At 31.9% G+C, this 26,666-nt stretch overlaps 2 protein-coding genes and 1 long non-coding RNA gene across 3 annotated transcripts; 1 reads left to right on the top strand and 2 right to left on the bottom strand.

Moving 5' to 3' along the window:
* Positions 1-9,118: 9,118 nt before the first annotated feature.
* Positions 9,119-11,306, top strand: LOC142518405 (putative CCR4-associated factor 1 homolog 7). Its single transcript, XM_075621189.1, has 2 exons — positions 9,119-9,262; positions 10,169-11,306. The coding sequence occupies exon 2, from the start codon at positions 10,254-10,256 to the stop codon at positions 11,082-11,084; it is 831 nt and encodes a 276-aa protein (XP_075477304.1). The 5' UTR covers positions 9,119-9,262; positions 10,169-10,253; the 3' UTR covers positions 11,085-11,306.
* Positions 11,307-14,351: 3,045 nt separating this feature from the next.
* On the bottom strand, positions 14,352-17,299 carry LOC142519925 (uncharacterized). Its single transcript, XR_012813818.1, has 2 exons — positions 17,215-17,299; positions 14,352-14,908 (listed from the first exon to the last, which is right to left on the bottom strand). It is a non-coding gene; the product is annotated as an uncharacterized LOC142519925 (long non-coding RNA).
* Positions 17,300-23,540: 6,241 nt separating this feature from the next.
* Positions 23,541-24,071, bottom strand: LOC142519634 (uncharacterized). The gene has a single exon (XM_075622670.1). The coding sequence runs from the start codon at positions 24,069-24,071 to the stop codon at positions 23,541-23,543; it is 531 nt and encodes a 176-aa protein (XP_075478785.1).
* Positions 24,072-26,666: the final 2,595 nt, after the last annotated feature.

The raw sequence follows: 26,666 nt of genomic DNA, 5'->3' as shown, positions 1-26,666 counted from the left end.
TCAAATGGCCAACCAAGTTCCTGCTCACATTCTCAAAGCTAGGGCTGTTGATTTTGATTCAGTCTTGACTGTGAAGGATGAAGGAGTCAAGAATATCTTTCTCAAACCGGAATCAGCCGGGCTGAAGGGATTTCTAGGAAAATTTTCCCAAGAAATTTATCTGAAGGAGATTTAAGACTTCTACGGTAATGGATACATCACTACTGATGGCAAGATCGCTACTACTGTCAATACTCAGTTGCTGATTATTGATGAAGACTTCTTCAGCGATCTATTTCAGCTGCCTACTGATGGGCTTACATATATCACTGAAGTGAAGGCATCTGATGTTGAAGAAATGCAAACCCTGCTTTCTGCTGATGGCCGGAAGATCAAAGTTTCTGATCCCGAGAAGGAGCTGAAGCCAAAGGTACAGTTGCTGGCTGATATTGTAGCCAAGGGGCTATTGGCAAAGGCAGGATCCTTTGCTGCCCTAAATGGCTGACAAGAAGATGAACTAGAAGAACATTATTTTCAATATTTTGATAGAAGGTAAAGTTAATCGATCTTTCACCAGTTAAATTTATTCCCCTTCTAAATACTCTTTCACCAGTTTATCGATCTTATCACAAATTCATGGAAGTTTCACACAATTCACATCAAGTATGTCAGTGGAAGTCACAAATTTCTAGCGTCCAAGTCTCCCCAAGGACACGAGCTAGAAACTGACTACGGATAGCGTGTGTTGATAGAAGGTAAAGAATATATTAAACTTCATTTTAATTTTTCTTTTAATGAGCTTGATATAAATTTTGGACTTTATCCAAAATGAGAGATTTTAATTTTGAAAATTTGTCTTATCATTAATTTTAAAATCTCGTGTCATGTTTGTTAGTATGTTTTATATATTCATGCAACTCTTGTTATTATATTAATAATAATGCACATATTGATTATTTATACTATATCACATGTATTATAAATAATAAAATATGATCGATGACCTAGAGTTAATTGATCCATATCAGCCAAATATGGATTCAAGTCCAAACCGTAGGTAAATGCAATGATACAAATGCTATATTACATTAGTTTCTAATATTTTACATGTTTTCGATCTTCAAAACTTTTGAGGATCTGGGCCCATATTAAAATCTCGATCTTATACTAAATCTAATATTTATATTAAATTTCCATGGCATATTGGAATACCAATTTTAGGGGTGAGAACGGGAAACAAACCAGATCCACTTTAAAATAAATATCAAATAATTACATCACAACAATGTAAAATATCATAACATATACCTATCAAATTTTTCATGGCTCTCGATCATCTTTTTACCATATAATATCATGTATTATATTAAAATCATAATATCATTGCCTTGGGCCAAATAGCCTCCGAAATTATTAAAATCATAAATCATAATATCATTGCCCTGCGATTTTTGAATTTTTTTATGAGGTTAGATACAATTCGTTAAAAACGATTTAAACAATCAGCAACAAAAAATCATACAATTGAGAAACCTTGGTGTTGAGGTGCAATAATTGTTCATGCAGGGTAGAGCAATTGAACTATGACGTTTGGGCTGTTATGCAGATTAAAAGATTTTAGTTGCACCATTACAACCAACTATAGTTTTTTGGTAAAGCGGCGAGCTTTCGATCCTAAAATCGGTATCAGAGCCAAGTTCATGATTTCTATTCTCGTTTATTGCAAGGAGTGAAATTATTGGGAGAGAGATTTTTGAGGTACAATAATTATCTTTGCTGATTAGAGCGATCGAACCATGATGCTTGGGCTGCTATGCTGTTTAAAATATTTGAGTCACACAATTACCATCGCAATTGAAATATAAACAAAACTTGTGTCAAGAGTTGATCACCAAAATTTCAAAATTCCAACGGCGTCGGGACGGCGGCACCGCGTTGCTGTGGAGGAACGGGTTTCCGAATTTGTGAAAGAAAATTGTTTTCAAGATACTGTTTTCCCATTATTCAAAAAACTCTCATGTATGTATTTACCATTTTTGAAAACTTTTGCACGTAGTAGTCATTATTAATAATTTGCTATTTAATTATTATATTCTAAATTTACTAAATAAATAATTTTAAACTAACCCCAATCGATAATCAGATAGTGCTGATGTATCAAGAGTGCAAATATTGTTCACATGATGAAAAAAGAAAATTTTGAAGGACAACATTTTTCACTGATCTATTTTAGCAGTTTTCAGTTTAATGAACTCCTTCACTAAAATAGACAATTGCACTATCATCACTTAACTAGCAGTTAAGATAAATTCCAGAACTTACAGTTCATGGAATCAACTTGTAAATTCCTTTGTAAGCAATTTGGTTCATCTCCATGAAACAATAGTCTCCAAAATCAATTCCTTGAATTTGACTATCTCAATGCAAAAAGAGAATCCAATATTTTTGTGATCATCAATAGTCTAGGGATACAGCCAGCTGCGGGTTCACAATTTCATATGATTCAGAGCAACATTTGTTCATCTTCGGGCTTACCCTATTTGTCTTCATTTTTTCATCAACCCCTTGATCAAAACATCAAAACTCAAGTCTGATTGACCCATCGGATCATGGTATGAGCGTCTAGTAACATAGTTTCATGATTCCCTAAGTATCACTGATAATGTCTGCAAGAACCTTAAATTATGCTTCGTGTACAGTACGGTCATTTAACTCATATATCTCGATCGAAATTTGCAACCATTGGTATATCGAGAGTTGCAAATAAATTCGATAACGATGTGATATAACTTTGATTAATAATAGTGACATGGTATGTGCATCTAAGGAAACCCCTTTCAAAAATGCACTTCTTACTTTGGCTAGAGATACTCTGCATTATTAACTCATCAGATTAAATAAGATATCTAAACCCACGGGTGAGAGGTGAATTTCCAACTACAATGCATTGACTCAATGGAGTCGGTAAATGGATCAAAGCGCATGCTAGTACGCAGAGCCTACACGTTATCTTTGGTCAAATGACTAATATGTACAACTATAATTGCATACTTTTCCGCTCAATAAGTGATAATCATTTGGAAAGTACGAGGGAGGGTTGTTCAGTACATCATCAAATGATCACTCATCTGTATGAATGGATATCTTCATGTTCTTACCAATGAAACATGACGTTTATATTACATATGTTAGTCTCAAGTTCGAGCGATATTTATCCTTATTTTAGGCAGCTGAATCGACTAGGAACCAGTTTAGAATATACAATACAATTCTTAATGAATTTCAAGATTTTACGTGGAGAGATATGTCTCATGATACATATTGTATATTCAGGAACTTTATCTATTCAACTTGCATAAATATGTAGATAAATTAAATGTCATATTTGAATAAATCATAAAATATCAGTACATAATTTTTTTTACATAAGAGTCAATAAAGCTCGTACCACAAATTTGCTCGTTGACTACTCACTCTAGTAAGTGCAAATAATATACTGCGGCTGCAATGAGAAAATTCCAAAACCCATACAAATCCAAAATTGGTCACCTCCCAAAACGACAACTTTAAGAAATTAATAATATTTTTAGAGGGTATCTACGAGAATTTAAAAGATGAGAGAGACGAGAGTAAAAATTTATGTAATGTAAATAATTTTTCCAAAAAAATGTATAAAATCATGAACAATGAAAATCAATTTTTGTTGATTGTGGGATAAAAATTTTAGTACATGACGAAGAAGACGTGTCAAGAGTAGCGACAACTGGCACGTTTTAAACAATTGTTTTCTCACGGGTTCTTGTTTCACACGCAACAAAAAGTTTTTAAATGAATAGACATTTCGCATGCGTTTTTTTTTTTTTTAAAGTTGGGGAATATTTTGTTTTAATTGATTCTTAACTTTAACAAAAGTTCTAGTCGGCAAGGACACTTAAAGCAGCCCTAGGCGACAATTAATCAAGTCTATATGTCCAGACTTTGCAGACGAATTTTTACTATTTTTTTGGGTTTTCTTTAAAATGTTTTTTGAGTTTTTAATTTAAATTAAAAGTCCAATAAAAAATAAAAAAAATTATATTTTTTTATAGTTCTTAAACCAAGTCCAATAAGAAATACGATTTATTGGTTTGTTCTAATACACTAAACTTCATATTCATCTGTGATCTAGAACGAAAGAATTTTCGAAGATGAGTTATCGAAAAAAAAATTCGGTAACTCTTCACATAAAAACTCCAAAGTTAAGCGTGCTTGACTTAGGGTAATTTGGGGATGAGTGACCTCTTGAGAAGTTTTTTAGGGTATGTGTGAGTGGGGACATAAGCACACTGGAAAGACTCGTCTTGGTACAGTGGGGACAGACGTCGAATCTGAGGCGTTACACTTCAGCTTGTTTTTCGACCTATTTATTTCTTGGAATCGAAATGACAGTACATAAATTTTCTGGCTTCAGTAAAAGCGTTTACTGATGATTCAAGGTTGTTCTCGTTTTTGACATGGATGGAGAACAAGAATCAACAATGTTTGAAAGGTGTCGGAGGTATCTTATATGGCAATAGTCGGATCTTCTAGGACTCGAGATCCAATCCTTAATATTAGGGATGATCAAATTTTTTTATTGACCGCTCGAACCGAATTGCACTGTACTGTTTTTTCATAATATTTTATAAAGACCGCGATTAAAAATAATAATCATAAACCGCACCGCATACGCAATTCGGTTATTCTTTTTCCAAGAACCGCACCAAACTGCACCGCCTAAACCGCTTGTCATAATATTTGACCTAGAATTATAATAATTCGTAAACAGCATATTCAAGTAAAGAAGTTGTCATTCATTATATCTCAAAATTTTTTCAAAATTATTATCTTGCAAATAAAACTTATCTTCTTTTTAATTATTCTTCATATTAATCTTTTATCAAAGTATTTATTTATGTTCCTACAATATTTTGTTTGAAATTTGAAAGTAAAAACAGAATAAAATAGTGTAAATGTCATTTTTGTTGTGAGAATATTGTGTTATTAAATTATTAACTTAGTTTTGAATCTTAATTATTGTTTTATCTATTTTTATCTTTATATGCTTTGAACTATATTTTATATTTGAAAACATTATATTATTGTTGTTTTCAAATAAACTAGAACATATGTTATAATATTTTTCAATAAAAAAATCGCAAACCGACCACAACCGCTTGAAACCACTAAAAATCGTAAGACTAATTCTTCATATAAAACCGTTATTATTTATTTTTTCAAAATATTAACCGACTGCATATAGAAATTCGGTTTGAATTTTTAAAAAAAATCGCAAAATCACACCGTGATCACCCCTACTTAAGATTATGGACATTACCCGTATCAGCTCTTTCAAACCTACTAGTATATCACCTGTGTCATGTACGAATAATTAAAATTAATAAGTACGAGCGTTTAAATCATCACTTAAAATTATTGATATAATGAATATTTAATTATTATATAATTTTTTTATATCATTTGAGATCATAAGGACATTAAACGTTATGTGGATTGTGAGTTTACAGTCTACAATCGAGAATGGCTAAGAGTTTCGACTAGATAAGGGATAAATCCTAAGTCGAAATGAATTTGTACAAAAGATCGTATAAATCAAAGTCTAAATGGAAAAAAGAGTACGCATAACGGGTTAGCATAACTGAAAGGTTTACAAATAGGTAGTATTTGCTAATTTTTATTTTGAAATAACTACAAAATGAAAAAAAATGGTTCCACCTTACGTTTCAACCTAATTTCCACGTTCACTTATATTAATTATTATTATTATTTTTAACTCAAATTATTCACCAGCCAAAAATAATTGTATTATCAACATTTGATTATATCTATATAGCTCGATCGAGACAGGAATTGAGATAGGAAAATGATAAGAGCGATATCTAAGGAATTCGAGAAAGTGGAGGATCACAATGATGATATTGAGTTTGTGTCCGAAGAAGAACAAGTTATTGAAATTATGAAGAAAAACTGTAATAATTTTGTGATATTCTGTTAGTTATGTAATTTTGAATGTATTTAAAATTTGACGTTATTGTGTTAGAGTGATGATATGTGATTTATTATGTTGATATCATGGAATCTACTTAACAACGTCTAGTCTCCGCATAGGCGGCCTAAGGGTTGGTCTAGTGCTCGACTAGCGCCTATCAAATTTTAAAACTCTGTATAGAACCAAATTGATACAGACTCAATTGAGTGTCGCCCTGAAATTGATGAACTTGCTACGAATCCAAGTATATGAACCTAAAATAGAAAAAATATGCAGAAACGAACAAAAAACAACCGAGACCTTCAATGAATTACAGTTTATTTAACACAAATTTGTACCTTCCACTGTGTGTTTTGAGGATCATGATGAATGTCTGTTTCTAATGATATAAATGTTCAAAACCAGTAACAAGTAAACAGAATGGTTACTTGAGCCGAACTAAATGCGTACGAGAATATTATCACTTTGAACAAGCAGAATCGAAATAGGGAAACAACTTAACAGAAAATTAGTAAATAATCCTCGAGTAGTTAAAATCATATATTTTCTAGCTGCTTAACCTTTCTCTCTGGTCTAAATATTTAAAATTAATATATAGTTCCGATTTTATCACCCTATGTGGTTTTGATTTTAGTTTGGGTTTCAAGTTCTTATTTAAGGAATCAAAATCTAATCTTAAGTCATTATTTCAAAATTTTATTTTGGAACGATTACAATTTCAACATTTAAATTTGAGTTCGATTTCCGACTCAACATAACAATAATACCAAGAAAATTCCATCTCACACCAACAATAATACTCTCGATGCAAAATTAGCCGATGGATGCGGCAAACCCTTCCCATATATCTTGCATGGGTAGAACCGTCAAAACGATTAATTCCATCAAATCAGTTCATCCTACTATATAAAATAATAAGTGTGTTGAGTTGATAATATCGCGACTCGTCAAAATGGCAAGTCCACTTGTCTCACCCCACCTAATAACGGGTTGCAACGTGTTTCGGACCGATCTGTCCCGACCGTTTTGTCATCCTTGTACATGGGGAGTAAAAAACACCATATAGGAAATAAATTTCCGTAATATCGCGGTGCATATAGATCGTACTTCATTTATATGGACCTTACCAAAGCCGTATGTCTAAATTAGAGTGGACATTTATTTACCTGACACATTAATGTAATCTAAAATGAAAAGTTAGTACATGAAATAGGGACTGCACAGAATCTTCAATCTTCAATACAGAAGCAGTGTAATTTCAGAGATATGTTGAAGAAAAATAAGTTTAAAAAAAAATATGTAAAGGGTATTTGACTCAATTTATTTTAAATAGCTTATTTAAATTAAATTTAAAAAGAATGTAATTCCACAATTAATTTGAGACAAAAATAGATAATTATTTTCCTGATTTAAAAAAATATATATGAATCTATCAGTTTGAGTTTAATTAAAATTTGACAATTTGCTTAAATATATGGTAAAAACTTGTGTGAGATGGTTTCACGGGTCGTATTTTGTGAGACATGCATCTTATTTGGGTCATCCATTAAAAAATATTACTTTTTATGCTAAGAGTATTACATTTTATTTTGAATATCAGTAAGGTTGACTCGTCCCATAGATAAAGATTCGTGAGATCGTCTCACGTGAGACCTACTCTAAATATAATATAATTATAAAAATACAACAAAACAAATTGTTTTATGTTTTGGACTTATTTTTCACATATTCTTGTAAAATGTTTTTAGCGTGTAAATAGTTTAGTGTCATTCTTTCACCACTGATAAATTCTAAGAGTATGTCTATTATAAGACAGTCTCACGAATCTTTATCTGTGAGATGGGTCAACCCACTGGCGGAGCCAGCATAGGCCCAGTGTAGGCCGATGCCTACACTGGGCCAAAAAAAAAATTTTATATTTTATATATAAAAAAATTTATATGTTTATATATTTATGTCTAAATTTTTAATTTGTGTATGTTATTATTATATGGTTAGCTGTCTATATCGATCCAATTTTCCTTTAATAATTTGTAGACCCAAATTTTATACCCAATTTTTTACATGTTATTAGTATCCAAGTATACACTCTATAGTCTTCTGTATGTGTTTTTTCTTCTCGAGTTCATATACTTTGATTAACAATCATTCCAATTTATTTTAATTACTGCTTCATCTTTCATAATTTCTAAAAAATCTAAAATATTACCAAATTTTAGGTTCGTTTTTTCGTTCGATGTTTGTCGATCATTCAATTGTTTTATAGTTTTATGCTTTTTTCAATCGATAATGAATTAATACTTATTTTTTGAACGTATATTTTATATTTTATATCATATTTTGTTTTGATTTCGAATTTGTACACGTTGTTGTTCGTCATTTTTCTGACGTTTTTCCATCAATTATCAATGCTACTGACTTAGCGTAACTTGTGTTTAAACTTTATGATACATTATTTTTAGCTGTCGATTAATCATTGCTCTTTTTTTATTAATTATAATATATTGTTGCATACACTGAACCAAGATCCTGGCTCCGCCCCCGGGTCAACCCTATCCGATTTTCACAATAAAAGTAATACTCTTAGCATAAAAAGTAATATTTTTTCATAGATGACCCAAATAAGAGATCCGTCTCACAACATATGACATATAAGACCGTCTCAAACAAGTTTTTGTTAAATTGTAAATAGATGGATCTATATTTAAATTTTCGATTTGATTAAAATTTCAAATTAAAATCTAAAAGTATCCATTTAAAACACAAATCGATAAGCATTTATACATGTAATTTGGTACCATGGTATATACATTTTTATTTTTTGCCAAATATTTCATTATTTTATTTAATACTTTAGATTGGAAAAAATATATATACAAAAATTAGTATATGACAACATAATTTTATATATTTTCATAGTTTTAATTTAGTATATTCTCTAAAATTTATTTAATATTAAAAAAATTGTGTATGTATATGAAATATATAATTTTTTTTATCCACATTATCATTATAACGTCATTTATATAGATATAGTTTAATATTGCACATATTATTTATAATTTTAAAATTCATATTCAAGCTTTTTTTATATACATTTAATAAAAAATAATCAATTATTGAAGCTCCACCACTCTCCTGATCTCATTATTGTTTTCGGAACAATAAAAGAGAAGAAAAGGTTCCATTGGTGTAAACTACTCCAAGAATCCTAATCTTCTCCTCCTTGGTAACTAAATTCAATCTTCACTACAGGTTTGTAATTCTTCTTCTTCATCATCACTCTATTGTTGAATCTCTCTTTACGAACGAAGTTAGATGCAGATCTGAATCTATATTTGTAAACATCGCCTTAAAACCGACTGTGTTGGATCCAGGCGGAAGCTAGATCCTGGTATCCGGATCTCTGCACATATGACCATTTCAAGATTTTTTTTGTGGGTTTTGAGTATTTGGTCCATTTGGCTTTTCAGATCGGGGTTTTGATTTGTTTTGGTTAAAGAGTATCTTTGAATTTTCACTTTGATACAGCTTCAGCTGCTGGGCTGACTGTTCTTTGGCTATGATCTGCTCTGTTTGAAAGATAGGATTTGATTTCCGATGTATTCACAAATGGGTTTTTGATTTTCAGTCTTGGGTTTGAGTTTAACTTATAAAGTCATTCCTTTTTTTCTTTGGTTGAATTCGTGATATATGTGAACTGGACAGATTTAAATTTCTCAAGTTCTGGGATTAATTTCATTAAGTGAAATTATAGACAAGTGTCTGATGATCATCGAGTTTGGTGAAATGTGAATAGGAATTTAGGATTCAGAATTTTTCAAGTCATAATCGGTACAATTTGATCAATATTTTACCCAGTCAATTGTGGCTGCTTCAACTGTAATGAGCTCTTTTTTTTCTTTTCCCATGTAAGTGATTATACACTGATGACACATATATACAGTAAGAATTGATGACACATTTATACAAATTGGAATTGTTTCCTTTGTGCCTATTTACGAGAAATCGTAGACAAAGTGGTGCATGAACTTTTACTTCTTGTATGTTTGAATTGATTTAACTCTTGATCAGTTATCCACCGTTTTATGTTCACTAGTTGATCTTTTTTTATGCTGAGTTAATTTCGGGGCTTGCTTTGACGTCATGTGATGTTTGCAGATTGAATTCGAGACTGCTACTGCCATAGTTGTTTAGTTGGTGAAGATTGCATCTTTACTGCCAGCGAAGTAACATTTAAGAAGAAATGGATGAAATGTCAGAGTTACCGAAGAAAAATTCGATTCAAATTAGAGAGGTATGGAATGACAATCTTGAAGCAGAGTTTGCTCTGATTCAAGATATTGTCGATGATTACCCATATGTTGCTATGGATACAGAGTTTCCTGGTGTTGTTCTTCGCCCTGTGGGAAACTTTAAGCATATCAATGAGTATAATTATCAGACCTTGAAGGATAATGTTGACATGTTGAAGCTAATCCAGTTGGGTCTCACATTTTCGGATAAAGATGGGAATTTACCTACTTGTGGGACGGGAACCAGTTGCATTTGGCAATTTAATTTCCGTGAATTTAATGTGAGCGAGGATGTATTTGCAAATGATTCGATTGAAGTTTTGAGGCAATCTGGGATTGATTTTAAGAAAAATAATGAAATGGGTGCTGATGTGAACCATTTTTCCGAGCTTTTGATGTCTTCTGGAATTGTTTTGAATGATAACGTCCATTGGGTGACGTTCCATAGCGGCTATGACTTTGGATACTTGCTTAAGCTATTGACTTGTCGAAGTTTACCCGAAACTCAAGCTGGATTCTTCGAGTTACTCAAGATTTACTTCCCAGTGGTGTACGACATCAAACATTTGATGAAATTCTGTAACAGCCTTCACGGTGGATTGAATAAGTTAGCCGAACTCCTAGAAGTAGAGAGGTTTGGGATTTGTCATCAGGCGGGTTCGGATAGTCTACTCACCTCACATGCTTTCATGAAGTTGAAAGACAACTTCTTCAGTGGCTCTACCGAGAGGTATGCCGGTGTTCTGTACGGTCTTGGTACCGAGGAGGGGTCCGAAAAATAATGAAGAAAATGCTCCCGTATCACTTGTAGACTTGTAGTTTGTAAAGCATGGAAATCCCATGTGAAGTTACACATTTGCAGAAAACTGTTGGCCCCGTAGTTTCTTGGGTTGCGTATGTTTTGATTTTCAAGTGTTTTGTTTGTAAATCAAGAATCCCAGTTGTAAAAGAGGTGACTGACTAATTAAGTGTTGCTATAATAAAATTTTACCATTGCATCTCAATTTCATTTGATAATCTCCCGCAAATTTTTCTGGATTGCTTCATGTGAGGCCCGGGGTCGAAGAAGACGGGAGTGATCGTCAGTGTCATGAGGTTGCACGGACAATGAGCGGCTTTTGCAGGTTTTTAGGTGAAGGGAACATGAATGAACCGATATCACACCGGAAGGGGAGGTATTCCAAAACTGTTCTGGTATGGGACTGTGCAGTTGAGGATGATTTAAAAGATTTGATATGTACTACTTATATCAAGAATGTGTATTTTCTTTTCAGTAGCTCATTATATAAGAACTCCAAAGTTAAGCGTGTTTGACTTAGGGTAATTTTGAGATGGGTGACCCTCTTGAGAAGTTTTTTAGGGTGCGTGTGAGTGAAGACATAAACATGCTGGAAAGACTCGTCTTGATACAGTGGGGACAAACATCGAATCTGGGGCGATACACTTCAGCTTGTTTTTCGACCTATTTAATTTATTGTAATCGAAATGACAGAACAGAAATTATCTGGCTTAAGTAAAAACGTTTACTGATGATTCAAGGTTGTTCTCGTTTTTGACATGGATGCAGAACAAGAATCAACCTACAAATGTTTGAAAGGTGCTGGAGGTATCTTACATGGCAATAGGTCGGTTCTTCTAGGACTCGAGATCCAATCCTTAAGATTATAATATAAATTTTTTTATACCATTTAAGATCATATTTAAATAAATAACAATCATGCCGTTAAATTTAATTATTTATCATTGCATTCAATATATATTGAGTGAAATTGTGACTATAAAAAAATTTAAAAATATACTAAAAAATCGTATAATATTTGTCTATCAATATTTTTAAAAATAAATAAATAGTTTTCAAAAAATAATTTAAAAAGCATTTATTTGATAAAAATTTTGATTAAAAATTTTAATTAATTTTGTAATATTTTAAAAAATATTTATATTAAAGTTTGATGATGATGATAATAATAATAATATGATGTATGGACAGTTGTTATATTGTGGAAATAATAACAATCTTGATTTTGATGATAACAAAGCTTGTTGTTTTGTTCTAGCATATTTTACTTAAGTGTGAAGTTGCTACCTCAAGTTAGAACCTGGAACTCGAAACTTCTATCCGTTCATCAGAGCTTATTAGCTTAATGAGAGCTTTTCCGTGTGTGTGAGTATGCGTTTGAGAGTATATATATTATAATATATTAAATTCCTCAAACACACAATCACTCACACGAAAGAGAAATGAGCTTCGAGAATAGTTGAATGATAGTTTTCACACAAATATATTAAATATTACATTTGTAGTCTTGGCATAAGGACGCTAAATGTTATGTGGATTGTGAGGTTGCGGTTTACCATCGAGAGTGGCTAGGAGTAGGCAAGCTTAACGGACCGGTTCGGACCGGAAGCGGTCCGTTAAGCACAGAATCGGATCCGGTAAGGATGAATCGGACCCAAAACAGTGTAAAATTCATTGTTTGATGGGTTGAACCGGTTCAAACGATTTGGATCCGGTTTCGAACCGATTCCGGTCCGTAACAGGATCCGACCCAGAACAAAAATTGGAACTCGAAATTTTAAAAAAAATAAAAAAAAGGCCTTTGGGCGCTGCAGATAACGGCTACTGAAATCTTAATTTTTAAATTTTGCAATTTGGCCCCTAATTTTGGTGCCTTATTGCAAATATAAATTTTTTTTACCCCCAAAAATCACCTATAAATACAAGTCATTTTTTATATTTCACACATCAATTTTCTCTCAACTTTATATTTCTCTACAATCAATATCTTTATTTGCTATAATTTCTCCAAATATATTCAATAATTGTGTTATAATTTTATCTATAATCAATATTCTTTTTATTGTTATTTATTTAATATTTCGCAATTTACTCATATAAATAATTCAAATTTCAATGGCATCATCTTCAAACCGTGGTGTGGTGGAGGCGAATACTCTTCCGACTTTTATGAACATTTTGGCTATATCCCCGATTTTGATGAAATCGAACCTGACCACGAGGATGAAGAAGCCATGGAACTCTCCAACAAAGATGTAGGGACGTCATCGTCTACCAGAGCAAGCAACACAATGTCAACGAGCATGACGACAGCCCATGCAAAGCGAAGCAAAGTTTGGTATGACTTCAATATTGAACAACAAGTTACAAATAACTCTTTTGTCGTATATAAAATTTACAAAAACGAGATATTCTTAAAAAACGGGTGGTGGTTCCGGAGGTACTGTCACTTTGAAAAATATTTAGTTAAGGTACATAAAATTGACCCTGATACGCTAAACCATTCGGTAGGGAACCAGCACAACAACAAATTAATCCTTCAAGCGGTAAAGCTTTCACAATTACAAAAGAAATTTCTCGAAAAGCCATCGTAAAGTTAGTTACCAAATGTTGTCAACCTTTTATAGTATCTGAATAAGAAGGTTTTGTTTATACTAGTACTATTCAACCTGGTTTTCATAATATTTCTAGACACACTTAAGAATATTGTTTTGATATTTATAAAGAATATAAAGAAACACTAAAATCGCATCTTTCAAATATTTCTTGTAGAATTGGTTTGACAACTGATATTTAGACTAATTTAAAATATGAATCTTATCTTGTTGTTACATGTCATTAGATTTAAGAAACTTGGACTATGCAAAAAAAGAATTTTAGCGCTAGATCATTTAGAATCGTCAACAATGCATACAACTAGATATGTTTTAAATGTTGTTAAGATATATGGCATACAAAATAAAATAATGTCGATTACGTTAGATAATGCGAGTGTCAATACTCTTGCAATTAAATATCTTAAAAATTCACCAAAACCAATTTTAGATGGTAATTTACTTCATGTTAGATATGCATGTCATATTATCAACTTATGTGTTAAATGTGCCTGTGATGAGCATATGTCCACTGTAATAGAAAAATTCAAATTATATGAGATATTATTACTGTAACGTACCATATTTTTGAACTACTTGAAATTTGCGGAAAAATAAAAAATTTCTTAAATAATTAATAATCTATCAAATTGCGATAAAATAAACTGCTCGTCTAAAAATATTTGAAGTAAAAAAATTAAAATCAAAGTTTGCAAAAAGGTAAATGTTTAAACAACGTAAAAAATCTAGCGAAAATCAGAGTATTTGAATCAACATGCATAAAATTCTTAAAACATAGGCGGTCCTCAGGTTTAGCCTCATGCACAGTCCAAGCCGGCTCATTGGTCCACACCCCTCGTCTCCTCATACTCGTCCTCACCAGCATCGATCATGTAACGTCTCACTCATTTTTAAAATTCTACTGGACATTTTTTTTGAAAACATAAAAGCTCGCATTTTCGAAATAACATTTAAAATAATCATAATTATCTTACCGTAAAAATAGTGCAGTTTAAATTAACCAAACTCATCCAAAATCATACGTAAACATAAACGAGTAAAAATCTTAAATTCATCAACGTATGAAAATATTCACCTCCTCTCAATCTCATAAATTGTAATGCGAAAAACATGTGGTCCTCGGGTCGTGTCACCCCACCAAGTCTGCCTACTCAGAGTTCGGCACCTCCAGTCTCCTCACCATTTAGCTCACCTGCATCACACACGCCTAGTGAGTCTAAAGACTCAACACGCCTGTACCAGGATTAACAAGTACATATACATAGTACACAGCAGTGAAAAATATCATATTCAACATATCTTTCATGAACTTCAAAGCATAACGTAAACGTGTTGTGTAAAATCTATCGTATTAAAGCATGTCATTTCATCATATACGTAAACGTGTCGTGTAAAATCATAATGCCAACAACCTTTCATGAACTTTAAAACATGAATATAAACGTGTCGTATAAAATCATGTCGTCTCAAATCATGTCATCTCATATCATGTCATCATATACGTATACATTTTCTTTTAATTAAATTCAGTTCATTAGTTGTGACTTTCGTATCATCATGTCAGTTGATGGATCCATCTACGTGTAACCACGGTACCGGACGGCGGGGACATCAGCGACACTCTCACCCGTCAACTGAGCTCTGGCCTATCATATCATCATATTATGTCAATGGAAATACGATCGTCGGGCGCCCTCTGGGGCCTTCTCCCGTAAACGGGCTCTCTCTGGAGCCTTTTTCCTCACGATATCTCCAATCATATCATCATGTCATCGTGTCATCGTGTTAGTCACAACTAAATCACTTCCTTCAAAACGTGTCATCATATTCATCAGTTAATAAAATCATGCATATACGTAATTTTTTTTTAAACCAAGCATGCACCGTATTTATCATAATTTCATAAAAATTCATAAACATGATGCATAAACATTTAAAACATGATAAAATGTGCTCAGGGCGCTGCCTTGACCAAAATCTCACCTCGGGTGCAAAATGACCATTTTGTCCTAGAAACCCAAAAATTACTGTTTTGTCCCTAGACGTAAAATTTCACGTTTTTGACATTTTCTTAATTTCATTGACTCTAACATGTCCCAAATAATTATTTAAGCCTACGTGAATTTTCCCATATTTTTATTTGGCTTAAATCGATGACTTTTAAATTAATCTTTAACTATAACATATTAATGCGTTTTAATCCCGAATTAAACCAAACCTTAGCATAAAATTCTCAAATTAAAAACTTAGACTTCTAATAATTATTTGAGCTTAAATATAATTTTTCATAATTTTAATAAACTTAAATCTAGGCGTTCCAATTATTCTTTTAATTAATGTTTCGTGCGGTGATTAAATCTCGGATAATTCCAAAACTCATTATTTTGATCCGAATCTTACCAAACTCCTAAAAATATCCCAAAACATATTTATAAGCATTCCTAGACGTAAACTCGAGCTTATTTTACAACTTAACCGATTCGTTTTAAAACTTGGACTGGGGTCCTGGTTTTAACCCGAATCGACTCGAAACTTAACCGAATTTTTTCCAACTTTTTGTCATATCTTAAAAACATCTAAAAGGTCCTAAAGACCTCAAAACCAGACCTTTAGAAACTCGAATAATAGGCCAGCAAGCTGCTGGAATTTCCAGCATGTGCTAACCCGAAAGCCTTAGTCACCATCTTTCCTTAATTCGACTCTCATGCTTAAACCGACTCGAACCGGACCCGAACCAGGCCCTAGACCGAACCATTAGGCATAACTTAAGACCATGATACACCCCTTTCAAACTCAGAACTAATGCCTGAGCCCCAAAGCAAGCAAGAGCCGTGACTAGCCTAACCCGTCTCCCATTGGTGCAGCTGGTTTCTTCCTGGTCTAGCCACCTTCCCTAGCCAACCCAGCCCTGAACCAACACCACCAGGCCCTCCCTAGGACCCTAAGGAACGACCCAAGACACTGCCCCACGCCCTGGCCCCGTCCAGCAACCGCCTTAAAACCCACAGCCGTGACTTGCTCTACACGAACCCAAAGTGCACAGCCGCAGCTTTCTTTGTTCAGTCTCTTAGCTGCCGCTCCGGGCCATGAACCACCATAAAGAGACTCATCCTAGGACCCTTAAACACGCACCAGACCCTAGCCCCAGGCCCCCAGCCGACCCATACACCAGACCGCGCCCCACAACCATCACAACACCTCCAACCCCAACTCTCGGCTACCTCTTTCAACTTTCCTTCCACTCGTCACCAGCCTTAATTCCAGCCCCTTGCCACTGATATCCTTGACCAAAACAGCTTCCTAACCACCCAAGACAGCAACCCCTTACACCAGCATGCATGAAAACGTGAGTTTGCATAATATAGTATGTACAAATTCTTGAAAACCGATGCATAAACAACATAACCTGCATTGCCTTTAACCCCTACGAGTATGCACATATAACAAACAGCCTACATATGGAGTGTGTGATGAGAAAAGAATGATACAAATGCGTGCCTGAATGATGCAAATGCGAGAGGAAATCGAGCCTAAAGCCGGAGGAATTTCTTTATTCCAAGACAAGCAAGATCCGAGACCTTAGCTGGGGGATTAAATGCTGAAACAAGAGGGCAAGGTGGTAATGAAAGGAGTGTCGGTTGATGGTATAATAATTGGTGTAGGGTAGGTTTAGGTTTAATTTAATTGTAGTTTAGGTTAATTAAAATGTGCACTAATGAGCTTCAATTAAAATAAAAATGGTTTTAAGCCCAATAAGCTTAAAAATAGGCACATTAAATCCAAACACAATCCCGACAGATATTTCGTTTTGGAAAGATTTTTAAAATACTAGCCGAACCCTTAAAAATTCCCCCGATTCGATAAAATTTACGTACCGTTAAAAAATTAAAATCCTGCTGGTAAAAATACCCAATAAATCTCAATTCTTGAAAAATACCTTTAAAACTATATTAATTAATAAAAATTAATTATGTAATAAAAATAATTTTCTTGAAAATTCTGCGGTCTCCGTTTCTCGTTCGAGCGCGAAATGAAACTTAAAAATCTTTAATGAATGAACCTTTAAAATTTCATGAATTAAATTCTATCATGCATGAATTATGCATAAAATGCATAAAAATATTTAAACACAAATTAACGAAATAAAAATGCATTTAAAACTTTAAAACAATTTAATAAATAACCAAAGAAATTTAATAACTTGCATGCATGTAGTTTACGTGAGCCTTCAAATTCTCGGAACGTTACAGATCAAGTCTAGTGAGTCTAAAGACTCAACACGTATAAACTGAAAGTAACAAGTAATACATAATAAAACCACATGCATTTTAAAGTAGAGCGTACGTACTGAAACTTGAACGTAATAACATAAACATAGACGTGCCATCATCGTAAAACTTTTCATAAACATACTTAAGTCGTACATACTTGAAAATGCATAAACTTCATCATTTTACATAGAGATATGTTTCAAAGCAAGTGACCCGTAACATAATGCGTCTGATCAGACTAAACCACAGTACTGGGCTGGCAGGGATGTCCACTACCACATACATGAGATCCCCGGTCATGCTTTACTGGGTGGATTGGTCTCTGGTTATGGTTTACCGCTTTCCAATCTTGATCTAAACCCGGTCATGCTTTATCGGGGTGGAGAGGTCCTCGGCCACATTCACCGACTTCCAAACCTGTTCATATTTGGTTACAAGACATTTAGCATACATAAAAAACAAAACATTTTCTTTTTGCACGTGGAACATACATAAAAACGTCGAGGGCTTCGTTGGAACGCTCTGGAAATGCTGCCCTAACCACAGCAGCAAAGATTCAGGAGATACCAACGAAGCATGCAACCAAAACTTGAGAAAATGTGAAGAACATGCCCAAATTTTCACAGCTTGAGCGATTTTAAGATAAAAATCATATCTCTCTCATTTCTTATCATAAAATTACGAATTTGCTATGGAATCGAATATAACACAGAGTACTACAAATTGTGTGTTGAAATCATTTCCATAAAACCAACCTATAAGTCGCAGAATTCAAAATAACAGATGGTGAAGGGTTTTGTGACACATAAACTTCACAGCTTGATCAGTCCCACAAATAGGCCAAGTGTGTGTATATGTATACGTGCTTGTGTGTGTGAGTGAGTAACGTGTGTGTATTAATGGGTTAGTGGGAATTAATGGGTTTAATTAATAATTAACTTGCTAATTAAGAATATTAACCCACTATTAACTTTACTAAAAATCCCATAATTTAAAATAAAATATTCAAGTGATAAATTTTGAAACTTTAAATTTTTAAAAATCACCTAATAATTTAATTAGGCTTTAAAATGCTTAAAAACTTAATAATCATTTAAAATGCGACTTTCTTGACTTAAAATAAAATACCACATTTTAAAATCTTCTAAATCATCGTCGGTCTCTTTTTCTCGATCACTCATCGAATATTCGTCTGAAATGTAAAACTCAAGGAAAATGTTTTAACGTGCATCAAATAAACACAAATAATTTAAAATAATGCAAATTCATCAATCATGTATCATTAAAATCATTTTAAACTTAAATAAATAATTTAACAATTAAATAAATACATATGTTTTACGTGTACTGATTTTGGGCTCTACAATTACGTGAAAGAAGACATGGACGTGACTGAAAAATATTAGTCAAATCAAACGGAATTAAATTTATAAAATTTCATCTTCCTGTTGAAATTAGATGGAATTCTTTATATCACTTGCTTCATACTTTATTACGCTTTCAAGATTTAGTTACTACATATTTACAATAATAATGCATTAGAATCTTTAATGCTAATTGACGATTATTGGAATATTTTGAGTAAATGTGTTTCTTTGTTAGAAGTTTTTAAAAACGCAACCGAGAAATTTTCTGGCATTAACTACCCTACTTCAACCATGTTTCTATCTTTTGTTTTAATATGTTTCTATAAATTTATTGTGTCATGCCCCGTGGCCGAAGCGTCGGTGACATCCGACATTGTTTAACAATTACATTGAAAGCAATTAAACCTCGTAGCAAATAGCCAAAAACCAGTTTTTTCATAAAACAAAAATATTGTCTTTACAATGACAACATAACAAAAATTACATAAGAATTGCGGAAACGAAATAAATACTAAGTCTTGATCCTAGATATTTTGGTGTGATCACCAGCCCGAGTACAATTACAATCTGACTGAGTAATTTAAGCTACTAAAATATCTAAGTGCGAAAACAACTCAAGTTACTTAGTTAATATGATACATGTAAGTGCAAAAAATCAGTTCAGGTTAGAAGCTCAATGGCACGAACAATAACAGATAAGATAAATATTAATAAAGTGACTGTAAATATAATACGAGAGAATTTGTTTATGACAACTGTAAATATAATTACTTCGAGGCTAAGCTTCTACGTCGAAGTCCGTTTTCTATTTCAAGAAGGACTCACTAGAAAATTTGATCGGCACAACCTTTTTGTACAAACTCACTCTTACTTATTACTTATCTCTTGCCTGATACAAAATCCTAGCACTCTTTTCTTAACTTAATCTCTTCAAAAACTAATTTCTGACAGTTACAGTGATTCTCACAATATAACATAGCTCGTGTAAACAAGCTATAAGCGATAATAGAAGGGAAAAAAGTGATCTTTAATCAATCTGATAAAACTTTTTGCGTATACAATAACAACTTGAAAATAAGTCTTGAAAGAGAAACTTTGCGATTTGAGAATATCTAATTGAAGATTAATGTAAGAATGGTCTCTTCATTTCTTGATTCATCTTCTTTTATATGTGTTGATCCTCAATGTTAATAAATATATACGGTACTCACAGAGTATAGGGTAGCCAACAATTAAGCAGAGAATACCAAATGTCCTCCTTATGTTTCCAAATATAGCAATAGTTAATTCAAATTCTTTGTGTGATAGTTGAAAAGGGTAACCAATAGATCATTATTCTGTCTTTTCTGACATCTCTCAAAGTAAATTTTGAGATAACTTTTTGTTGTCCTTCAGAGAGTTCAGTCAGATCATTATAACAACTGATCTGTTCTACTTACAGATAAAATATAGACACTTTGATTCCATTCAAGCTGTTGAAAGATTCATAGCCAATCGATTGAATTGGACATCTTGATTTGTCTATAAAGCCAGGGACGAAACTATGCTTGGCTCGTCCTAGGCTGTAGCCCAGCCCAATTTTTTTTTACAAGGAGTTATAAAGATTCGAGCCAATTCTTTTGTTTTTTTTTTGTAATTTAAGCACAGTCTAATTTTTTTGAAAGATATCACGGTGCAAATAACTCATAAAAGTTAATATCTGAAATACCTATTTCATTTTCACAGTGAATAAATGTAGATTTTCGATATTTCAAAAGGAGTTTAGTACAAATAACTCATAAAAGTGATAAATTTATTTTATCAATTTTTTTATTTAATAGAATTTAATTTTGAAAGTACATTTAAAATATATTAAAAATAGTTTTAAAATGTAAATCTTGAATCTAAGTGAAACTTGTCTTATATTACGCGGGTTACATATTAATTTAAATAATATATAAATTTTGAAAAATGATATTAATTAAACTTCTTTTTTGAAAATTAACTCTCCTATTTCAAATACGCTAGGAATAATATGTTTTTTTTTAAAAAAAATACCAAGGTCATTTTGCTAACTATTTATATATATATATATATATATATATATATATATAAATTAACTTATTATATTAAGTTCAAGCCCACCTCAACTTTAATTTCTGGATCCATCCATGTATAAAGGTTTCGTTCGTCCCTTATTATGTCAGTGAAATTGATCAGCTTATGTGGTGTTTTTTTAACAATAGTCTTGTCAGTTTACATCATTTTTTCCTGTAATTTAGAAATTTAGCGTGAGTCAATATCAATTTAATTTGTAATAACTAAAACTTAGATTTAGATTTTATCTTAAAACATTTCATTTTCTTTCTTTATTCTAAAATACTAATATATCCATAAAAACTCTTATGAGACCGTTTAAAAGTCAATTTTGAGAGACGAATCTTGTACACGACCCGAATCATGAAAAAAATATTGTTTTATGTTAAAATTATTATTTATCACTCTAGATATGGACCGAAGGCGACTCGTCTTATGAATATAAATATTTGATATCTTCTCAAAGGAGACTTACTCAAAATAATTTAGGTAAATTTATTTTTTCTACTTTGAATAATTTTTCGTAAATATATCAACAAACAGTTTAAGCAAATCATTTATTTCTAATTTTTTTTAAATATCGTAACATTATTATAATAATGTTGTTAGTATTTTTTTTTTCAAAAATATATTTTAGCGAATTTTAAAATTGTTTATTTCTATAATAATTGTTAGTATTTTTTAAAAAAATATATTTTACCGAATTTTAAAATAGTTTCTTTCTTTTCAAATAATTATTTTTATTTTTATTTATAATATTTATTTATTTAATTTAATGAATTAATAAAAGAATTGTAAATATTTATATAGTTCATAATTATTCTGTGTGTCATTGTAGATTTAAGTTTCTCCAATAAATTTGTTTTTAGAGAAATAATAAATATTTGTAATCTTATATATTTACTTTAAATTATTATTTTAATTATATACAAATATATTAATATATTTTCGTTTAATACTATTTTAAAATAATACATGTAAATAAATATATGAGAAACAATGAACAATATTATTATTTTTTAAAAATAAATTACATATCAGAAATTAGAACATTATTAAATATACACTAATTTACTTCTTTCCTTTTTTAGCATGAAGTTTTTGACATAAACCTATTATTCATAACAAATCTACTTATATATATATATATATATATATTAAGAATGTTTCAAAAGATATTGTTAAGATCAATAAAAGAAATAAGACTATATAACTCGTTTTTATTATAAGCTTTTATTTAATTTTATTTGAAGCAGTATAAAATCTTTTATATTAATTTAATTTTAAAACAGAATGTAGATTAATTTAAGATAATTATAAAAAATGAACTTGGAGTTTAGAAATTAAAATTAATATAAATTTTAGAATTTGTTTTTTTTTTCCCCAAACCTAAAAAAGTCAAATTTCCTCGTAAAAAAGGTCACACGCCTATTGTGCCCATAATCTGAAAACGCGGCTACATCAATGCTTCACCTTTTAGTCAAAACAAGTGTACTGCTTTTTTAACCTAATTTCATTTGATTTCTTGATATATTCTTTTACAAATTTTCTAAATTATATGATAAAAAATTATTTTTAAAAATAAAATTTATAGAACACATTCGAACATTTATCGTTATTTCAAGCATGTTATATTTAATGTGAATTATGTAATTCAAATATTTAAAATTTATTTTAATATAATGTTCACGTTTCGATGATTCTCCAAATGAAAGAGGAAACTGTTACTTTCCAACTATGCATATTAAAATTTATTTTTAAATTACTATTATTATTCATTTAGTACGTCAAAGATATATTCCAAAAATTATTATTTTTATATATTTGATATGACCTACTTAATTTTTTTTTTTTTTTGAAAAAATAACAAAGTTTTGAATTTAGTTTTCATTCTACCTACAATTAAATCACTAAAAAAATTATTATAAAAATATCTTAATTTCTTTAGTAAATATGATATCAATATTTAAAATAGATAAATAGTAAGTATAATATATTAAATATTAATATTTAAAAATATGTAATATAATTAATTTGAAATTAAATTACAAAGAAACCACTACGGTCTACGCCTACCAAATAAGTGAATAACCCGTACAAAATATACAGTCTACCAACTACTGGATAGGCTCCACTGATCGGAGTTCGCCGCCGATGAAGCCGACCCGGTGGCGCACTTCACCGCACTTCTCATGTTCTCGATCAGCTCCTCCGTCATCGCCTCTTGCGACAGTATCTCCGACAGCTGATCCGTACTAATCACCAGCCTCACCTTCCAAACGCCACCGCTCTTAAACCTCGAGAAGACCTCCGCCTCTGATGACTTTCTCTTCACAACCCCCACGTCATCCACCGACATGCGGTACGGCGTCTTGATCGAGGCTGCTCCGCCGGAGGTCGAGATGGCTTCGCCGTGGAGAGGGAGCAGATAATAGTAGCGCCCGCCGCGAAGCTTCTCGCTGTGGAGGAGAGGCGGCGACACGTGGTGCGGGCTGGGGAAGACGCCGTGTCCAGGGAACTCGTTGGTGATGCACTCCGCCGTGATGGGGGAGTAGAGCTCCATGACGCCGCCGCTGGAGGTGACCACCTTCACCATTTCTTCGACGTCGACTCCCCATCCTTTGCAGATACAGTTCCCCATCAATGGAAGCAGATCGATAAACTTGTTCTGAATCAATGGAGAATCGGAAGTAGAATCAAGAATAATATATAATACTTGAAGAGTGTCGGCTGTCGGTGAGAAGTTTCTTGGATTGAAAATGGAGGACCCGACAAAAGGATTCGTTTCTTTACTTGAGATGATGAAGAACTGTTGTGAATAATTAATCGAAAATCTTTGTTTGTTTTCTTATGGTTGATTATATTTTAAATCGAATTATTGTTTTGTGATAATTGTCTAATATAATATGAATATTAAACTTTTTTTTTGAAATTGAAATGAGAAAATATGATTGAAAAATAAATGTAGGATTTGGATTTTGATAATCAATTAATATTTTTAAAATTATAAAAAAAAACTTCACAAACATAATAACTTTTGTGTACATAGTTTTTTTCGTGTTGTTATTAATTTATGAAACAAATCAAACATCATGATAACTTAAACCTGATCAATTTGTGCTTTGCCAAAACTGAGAGAAATACTATTTAACAGATTATTTTAGTTTTATTTATCAAATTACTTTTTATGATCATGAAACCCACGATCGTTATATTCCGATGTGTATTAGTTAAATTTCAAATTCCAATGTGTATTAGTTAAATTTCAAAGTTAATGCAGTAGCTTGCAAACCACGTTAACGTGACAATCTCGTCGCAAAAAGTATTGGTAAGAAATCAAACTCATGACTACTGACCAAAACCATCATCCATTCTACTAATTCGGATAATTACAAAATAGTCTTTTAGTACGTTACGGATAATATTTTGAATATAGTATGTTTTTCTTTTATATTTATATTAATATTTCTTGGGAAGTTTTAATATATTCTCACTAATTAAGAAAATTTGAAGGCGTCTTACTCTATATTCGACCCCTACCATTAAAATATTAGACATCAACTTGAATAGGAGATTAAATATGGTGGACCAGTGAAGTCGTGTGATGTGATCTTGGGTTAAACGTCGAAACACACATATTGAAAGTATGCAATCACGCCATTAATGAAGTTTTCTCATTTATCCAATAAAATATTTAACAATTTTTCTCTTTTTTTGGTTAAAAGTTGGGTGACAGTTCGGCCATGAGAATGTATTATTCTCCGGCATATAAACCAGTACAACAAAAGTGGAGCTAACATACGATGATGCCGCCTTTTTTTCAATTCGTAGAAGCTGTAGGTGACGGCGTCTTCTGCTTCTTATCTACTATAGAGAGGGGCGCTAAAATCCTTCCTATTAGGGCATCTCCAACCCCTCCAACCGGGGCGTTATTTTGGAATCCAAAATAGCGCCCAGCGCCTCTTGCGTCAAATTTGACGCAGGGTGTTGTATTTTTTTTATTTTTTTTTGAATTTTTTATTTACCCAGTGCCCGACAACTGATAAAGATGACTAGAGCTGTAACTGTGTTCGATGAGGCCTGAAGCGAAAATTTAAAAATGAGTTATCTTGTTGCTACAAACAATGCTAAAATTCAGTTAGCAAATAATAAATACCATAAATACACAAGAAACAATATATAACATAAAAAAACAAATCAATAAATATTTAAAATAATTACATAAATAATAATTGTCTAGCTATTTTAGAGGAAAAATATATATCAAATTTGTATAATCTCGGTTTCGGATCATTTCTTTGTCAATTAACAACATAACTAGCTCATTTAGTCTATTTTGTGACATTATTGATCGAATATAAGAGTTTATTAACTTCAATTTCAATAAGCTTCTTTCTACTTATGCAACTGTTACTAGGATAGTTAACAAAATCTTATACGTAATATAAGTATTTAAGAATCAAATCATTCAGTTTTGTCAAACACTTGTAGCATATTAAAAAAATCGTGGAAGTTCTATACAATACTTCATCGAGATAGTTGAAGACTAACTTGTTAACTTCTCCAAAATCAACAAATGCCCCAAGTCTATTGATATTATTTAAATTGTTCAAACCGAATTTGAAGAAAAAATCAAGTTTGTTCAATTACAAACAAAAGATAATTAGATTAATCTTCTTTTTATTTAATATTAGGCCAAAAAAGATTTATTTCAACATGTCATCAACTTAAAATATATCTCTTCAAGGACCGGGCCCTGAGACGGTGGCCTCCTTGGCTTCATAAAAGGTACGGCCCTGTAGATGAGGAAGTAAGTTTTCGAGTTTAGAAACTATTATAAGTAAGTGAAATAATGGGTTATATATGTAGAGAGCAAGTTATCGGCATGGTTCACAATCCTGTGTTAAATATTTATCGAGATTTTAACCACTCCAAAACCTTAGAGTAAAAGGTTGAGATAGATGGATGAATGAATTTTGTATTTGATAAATAACAAGATATGGCATGGTTCACGATCCGCCTGCAATTAAAATCGGATTGTTGCTGTGAAAAACAAAAAAAATTGATTCATGAAATGTAGCTCAAACATGAGATGTATCTTGTTAGGCTGCAGGTAGATTGTCAACGTTGGGGAGTAGGGACAGACAATCAGATTGTATATAATAATATCAAAGTTGTCTTTAATATTTCGGCAATCAGTCTCTGAATGGGGACATTGGCATCATAAGTTGGTAAA

Source organism: Primulina tabacum, chromosome 11 (assembly GCF_025594145.1).
Source record: "Primulina tabacum isolate GXHZ01 chromosome 11, ASM2559414v2, whole genome shotgun sequence".
Lineage (NCBI taxonomy): Eukaryota > Viridiplantae > Streptophyta > Magnoliopsida > Lamiales > Gesneriaceae > Primulina > Primulina tabacum.
Note: the sequence above shows the minus strand (reverse complement) of the source record. Positions and strands in the feature narration are given on the sequence as shown.